The sequence below is a fragment of the Pseudophryne corroboree genome, chromosome 9 (genome assembly GCF_028390025.1).
Source record: "Pseudophryne corroboree isolate aPseCor3 chromosome 9, aPseCor3.hap2, whole genome shotgun sequence".
Lineage (NCBI taxonomy): Eukaryota > Metazoa > Chordata > Amphibia > Anura > Myobatrachidae > Pseudophryne > Pseudophryne corroboree.
The window spans coordinates 349,404,612-349,410,611 of record NC_086452.1 but is presented as its reverse complement, the minus strand read 5'-3'; the positions used below and the strand labels follow the sequence as shown (position 1 = coordinate 349,410,611).

General features: G+C 46.0%; 1 protein-coding gene across 1 annotated transcript in view; it reads right to left on the bottom strand.

Annotated features, from left to right (window-relative positions):
- Window positions 1-578: 578 nt before the first annotated feature.
- IL2RB (interleukin 2 receptor subunit beta) overlaps window positions 579-6,000 on the bottom strand; it is a 133,429-nt gene continuing 128,007 nt past the window's right edge. Inside the window, exon 10 of the mRNA XM_063940655.1 lies at window positions 579-2,235. Coding sequence (XP_063796725.1) covers window positions 1,582-2,235 — 654 coding nt within the window. The 3' untranslated portion in view covers window positions 579-1,581. The remainder of the gene's footprint in view (window positions 2,236-6,000) is intronic.

Genomic DNA, 6,000 nt, shown 5'->3' with positions numbered 1-6,000 from the left:
TAGTCAAGATAACCGTGGACCCATCTGTAGTTAGAATTCTCATGCTTCCTTTATAGGAGCAAATAGCTTCATCAGTAAGGTGTCTGCTTCCAGTGTATCTATAATAAAAAGGGTGTGATTTGTAAGGTGTAGTGGATAGTGGGGAAGTCGGCTACGGAGGAGTTACTGGCTGTTGTCCATTAACTTATTGATTAATGCTGCTGAACACACAGAACAGGAGGAGAGGTGCCCCCCTTCAAAGCAGGAGCCCGGCAGCAGCTGACTCCGTTGCCTCCCAGAGTTCTGCCTCTGGCTGAGTGGGTATACAAGGCGGCGGGCGGCATTTTGTCAGTCGGTATTTCACCGGCTGTCGGGATTCTGGCGTTGATCTCCTGAACACCAGAATCCTGACAGCTGGCATTGTAACTGCATCCCTAATATAGGAACATTGGTTCTCCTTTTCCTTTTGTGAAGTTGTTTTAAAGGCTGGATATCTGCAGAGAATTGTTACATTTTGTCAAATATAATTATTCACTTTGCACATTAATAAAATGTGGGTTTATGCAGGAAATAACCCATCTTTTTGTAGGTATAAATTATCTTTGAAAAGTTAGCAGTTGTTGTGTTTGATACCCCATCATTGTGCAGCAAAACATTATAACCTCTTTATTACTCTACACAGTTACACAGCAGCATGGTTTCTACACAAGAGTTCAGAAGCTGCAAGAAGACTGTGTCTAGCCTGAGGCAGAGGCACAATGGGGGTCATTCCGAGTTGTTCGCTCGTTGCCGATTTTCGCTATATTGCAATTAGTCGCTTACTGCGCATGCGCAAGGTTCGCAGAGCGCATGCGCTTAGTTATTTTACACAAAAGTTAGGTATTTTACTCACGGCATAACGAGGATTTTTCATCGTTCTGGTGATCGTACTGTGATTGACAGGAAGTGGGTGTTTCTGGGCGGAAACTTGCCGTTTTCTGGGAGTGTGCGAAAAAACGCTGGTGTTTCTGGGAAAAACGCGGGAGTGTCTGAAGAAATGGGGGAGTGTCTGGGTGAACGCTGGGTGTGTTTGTGATGTCAAACCAGGAACGAAACTGACTGAACTGATCGCAATGGCTGAGTAAGTCTGGAGCTACTCAGAAACTGCTAAGAATTTTCTATTCGCAATTCTGCGAATCTTTCGTTCGCAATTCTGCTAAGCTAAGATACACTCCAAGAGGGCTGCGGCTTAGCGTGTACAATGCTGCTAAAAGCAGCTAGCGAGCGAACAACTCGGAATGAGGGCCAATAGGTGTAATAAGTCTTTAGCACTGGGTAATTGTGCATTCTAGAAGAATACTACTTATTTTCTATTTACAAATTGTTTTTGGATCCAGTCTCCATTCTAACACCATAGTCCAGACTTAATAATGACTGGAAACACTTAACATTAAACTAGTAATTGTTTTTTTCTTTCTTTCCACTTGTGTGGAGATCACTCCTACGGTCATTTAAGAGTCTCTCGGCTATCTCAGTCTGGCTATGTATCACCGTAGCAAACCCTAGAGAGAATGAACTTTGCAAGCTTAGCTAAATCCTAAGGCCACAACCAGCTGTAATCAATCATACCCAGTGGCCATAATGTTTATGGGAGAGCTCATTCAATGATAAGTACCCTGCTGTAACATTCACTTCCTGTGATGTTGTATCCACATGCTGCTGTATGAAAGGAGTTGCAGAGTATGAATTGGGTGACTCTTTCAGGTTTTCACATTTCTCCTTTTCCTTTGAGTCATCATTGACCTTCTCCATTACTGGAGGGAGTGAAGTCACAGGGTGTTCATTATGATATTCTCCTTTATAGATGACTTCCTCTACAAGTATAGGAACCAATGTGCCTCTAGATGGAGCATCCAGTTCAAATGACCTATTGTGGACACCAAGACCAGGAATTGATAGTGGGGCACAGAGGTAATCAGCATGGAAAAGGGGCATATCTTCACCAGTAGGGGATGGTAAAGGCCCATTAGGTGCAATTGTTGGGAAGCCTCTGTGATCCATGTGGTCATAGCCAGGACAGACAGAGGAGAAATATTCTTGGTTGGAAAAGCTCGAGCAGGAATGTCCACTACTATCTCTCTCAGCCTCTTGTGTGGGAGCTGAAGGTAATATTTGATGATTTTCATCCCTTTTCCCATTAATATCGAGTGAAGAAATATCAAGATGACTTGGATACAAAGAGAATGAGGAAAAGGAGAAAGGGGAGGATAGCCATTTCTGTGAAGACAAAGAAAGAAAAATTGGTTTACAAATTAATTAGTTAATGAATTGTTATAATATAATGTAATCTTATAATTTAATGTACTGTAGCTGTAGTGTTTTTTCACATTTATGAAATACACTACAACAGTGAAAAAAAAAAAAAAAGTTAATCTACAGTTTATAATTTCAGTGAAAGGTGGGTAAAAATAGGATTTTAATTACCTACCGGAAAATCTTTTTATCTTAGTCTGTAGAGGATGCTGGGGTCCACATTAGTACCATGGGGTATAGACGGGTCCACTAGGATCCACTGGCACTTTAAGAGTTTACTAGTGTGGGCTGGCTCCTCCCTCTCTGCCCCTCCTACAGACCCAGTCTAGAAACTGTGCCCGAGGAGACGGACAACTTCGAGAGAAGGATTTTACACAGATAGTGGCGAGATTCACACCAGCTCACACAAACAAGGCAAACCAAGCTAACTAGCTTGAAAACTCAGCAACAGCTGAATAACATTACTGAACAAAGTAACAACGCAGTACGTAACTAAAAACAAAGCAGTACTGAACCAAGTAACCACTGCAGGATAATGAAGCGCTGGGCGGACGCCCAGCATCCTCTACGTACTACGAGAAAAGGATTTACCGGTAGGTAATTAAAATCCTATTTTCTCTTACGTCTAGAGGATGCTGGGGACCACATTAGTACCATGGGGATGTACCAAAGCTTCCAGTATGGGAGGGAGAGCGCGGAGGCTCCTGCAGAACTGATTGACCAAACTTTTGGTCATCAGTGGCCAAAGTATCGAACTTGTAGAACTTAGCAATCGTGTTCGACCCTAACCAAGCAGCCACTCGGCAAAGTTGTAAAGCCGAGACCCCCTGGGCAGCCGCCCAGGAAGAACCCACCTTACGAGTAGAGTGGGCCTTAACAGATTTTGGACACGGCAATCCTGCCGTAGAATATGTATGCTAAAGAGTGAACCTGATCCAGCGAGAAATCGTCAGCTTAGAAGCAGGACACCCAATTTTCTTGGGATCATAAAGGACAAACAGAGAGTCCAATTTCCTGTGACGAGCAGTCCTCTTCACATAGACCTTCAAAGCCCTCACAACAGCCAAGGACTTTGATGTAATCGAAGAGTCTGTAGCTACTGGCACCACAATAGGTTGGTTGATATGAAAAGCCGACACAACCTCTGTAAGGAACTGCTGACGCGTTCTGAGCTCAGCTCTATCTTCATGGAAGATTAAGTAGGGGCTTTTACAGAACAAAGCCCCCAATTCTGACACACGTTGAGCATAAGCTAAGGCCAACAATGTGACAGCCTTCCACGTGAGAAACTTGACCACAGCCTCCTGTAAAGGCTCAAACCAATCTGATTGCAGGAAATGCAACACCACGTTAAGATCCCAGGGCGCCGTCGGCACCACAAAGGGAGGCTGGATGTGCAGAACCCCTTTCAAAAAAGTCTGAACCTCAAGGAGTGCAGCCAATCGTTTCTTAAAGAAAATGGATAAAGCCAAAATCTGGACCTTTATGGATTCCAAACGCAAGCCCATATCCACACCTGTTTGTAGAAAGAGGAGAAACTGTCTAAGTTGAAACTCCACCGTAGGAAACTTCTTGGACTTACACCAAGACACATATTTTTTCCAAATGTGATGATAATGTTTAGACATTACTCCTTTCCTAGCCTGTATCAGGGTAGGAATAACCTTGCTCGGAATATCCTTCCGGGCTAAGATCTGGCGTTCAACCTCCATACCGTCAAAAGTAGCCACGGAAAGTCTTGATAAACGAACGGCCTCTGTTGCAGAAGATCCTTGCAAAGAGGAAGAGGCCTCGGATCTTCCAGCAGTAAGACCAGAAGATCCACGTACCAAGGTCTCCTTGGCCAGTCCAGAGCAATGAGAAACGCCTGAACCCTTGTTCTCTTTATGAGTTTTAGAATTCTTGGAATGAGAGGAAATGGAGGGAACACATACACTGACTTGAACACCCATGGTGTTACCATGGCATCCACCGCCACTGCTTGTGGGTCTCTTGACCTGGAACAGTACCTCCGAAGTTTCTGGTTGAGACTTGAGGCCGTCATGTCTATTTGAGGCACGCCCCAAAGACTGGTCACCTCTGTGAACACCTCCGGATGGAGGCCCATTCTCCTGGATGGAGATCGTGCCTGCTGAGGAAGCCTGCTTCCCAGTTGTCCACTCCTGGAAGGAAGATCGCTGACAGTGCCACTGCGTGTTTTTCTGCCCAGAGGAGGATTCTTGTTACCTCTGACATAGCAGCTCTGCTCTTCGTTCCTCCCTGTTGGTTTATGTAGGCCACCATCGTCACATTGTCCGACTGTCCTTGAATGGCCTGATTTTGCAGAAGATGCGCCGATTGGAGAAGACCGTTGTATACGGCTCTCAGTTCCAGAATGTTTATTGGAAGAATGGATTCCAGACTTGACCACCTTCCTTTGAAGGTTTCCCCTTGAGTGACTGCACCCCAACCCTTGAGACTTGCATCCGTGGTTAGAAGGATCCAGTTCTGAACCCTGAACCTGCGACCCTCCAGAAGGTGAGGTATTTTAAGCCACCAGAGGAGTGAAATCCTTGCTTTCGACGACAGACGTATCCTCTGGTGCATGTGTAGGTGAGATCCCGACCACTTGTCCAGGAGATCCAGTTGGAAGGACCGAGCATGAAATCTTCCGTACTGTAGAGCCTCGTAGGAGGCAACCATATTCCCCAGAAGGCAAATGCTCTGATGAACCGATACCCGGGTAGGCATCAAGACATCCCGGACCATTGATTGTATCACCAACGCTTTCTCCACCTGTAGAAACACCCTCTGCACTTCCGTGTCGAGGATCATCCCCAGGAAAGACAATATCTTTGTCGGCTCCAAATGTGACTTTGGAAGGTTCAGGAGCCAACCAGGGGGGTCATTCCGCTGCCATTTTTAGCAGAATTGCGATCAGGCTAAAAACCGGCAGTTCTGTGCATGCGTATGGGCCGCAGGGCGCACGCACTAAGTACTTTCACACAAAACTATGCAATTTTACACTGGGCCGAGCGACGCTTTTCAGTTGCTCTGCTGATCGGTGAGTGATTGACAGGAAGTGGGTGTTTCTGGGTGGTAACTAAGCGTTTTCCGGGAGTGTGCTAAAAAACGCAGGCGTGCCAGACGAAAACGCAGGAGTGGCTGGGGAAACGGGGGAGTGGCTGGCCGAACGCAGGGCGTGTTTGTGACGTCAAACCAGGAACCAAACCGTCTGCAGTGATCGCAATCTAGGAGTAGGTCTGGAGCTACTCAGAAACTGCATGGAAATATTTAATAGCAGAACTGCTAACCTTTCATTAGCAATTCTGCTAAGCTAAGATACACTCCCAGGGTGGGCGACCTAGCGTGTGCACTGCTGCTAAAAGCAGCTAGCGAGCGATCAACTCGGAATGAGGGCCCATGTTCCCTGAGCAGATGAGTCGTGAGCGCAATGGACTGCAACAACTTCTCCCTGGACGATGCCTTTATCAGCAGATTGTCCAGATATGGAATTATGTTCACTCCCTGTCTGCGGAGGAGACCCATCATCTCTGCCATCACCTTGGTGAACACCCTCGGTGCCGTGGAGAGACCGGATGGCAGTGCCTGGAACTGATAGTGACTGTCTAACAGTGCAAATCTGAAATAAGCCTGATGCGGCGGCCAAATCGGAATGTGGAGGTATGCATCCTTGTTATCTATAACAATTAACAATTCCCAGCAAGCTGTACTGAGTCTGCTAATTAT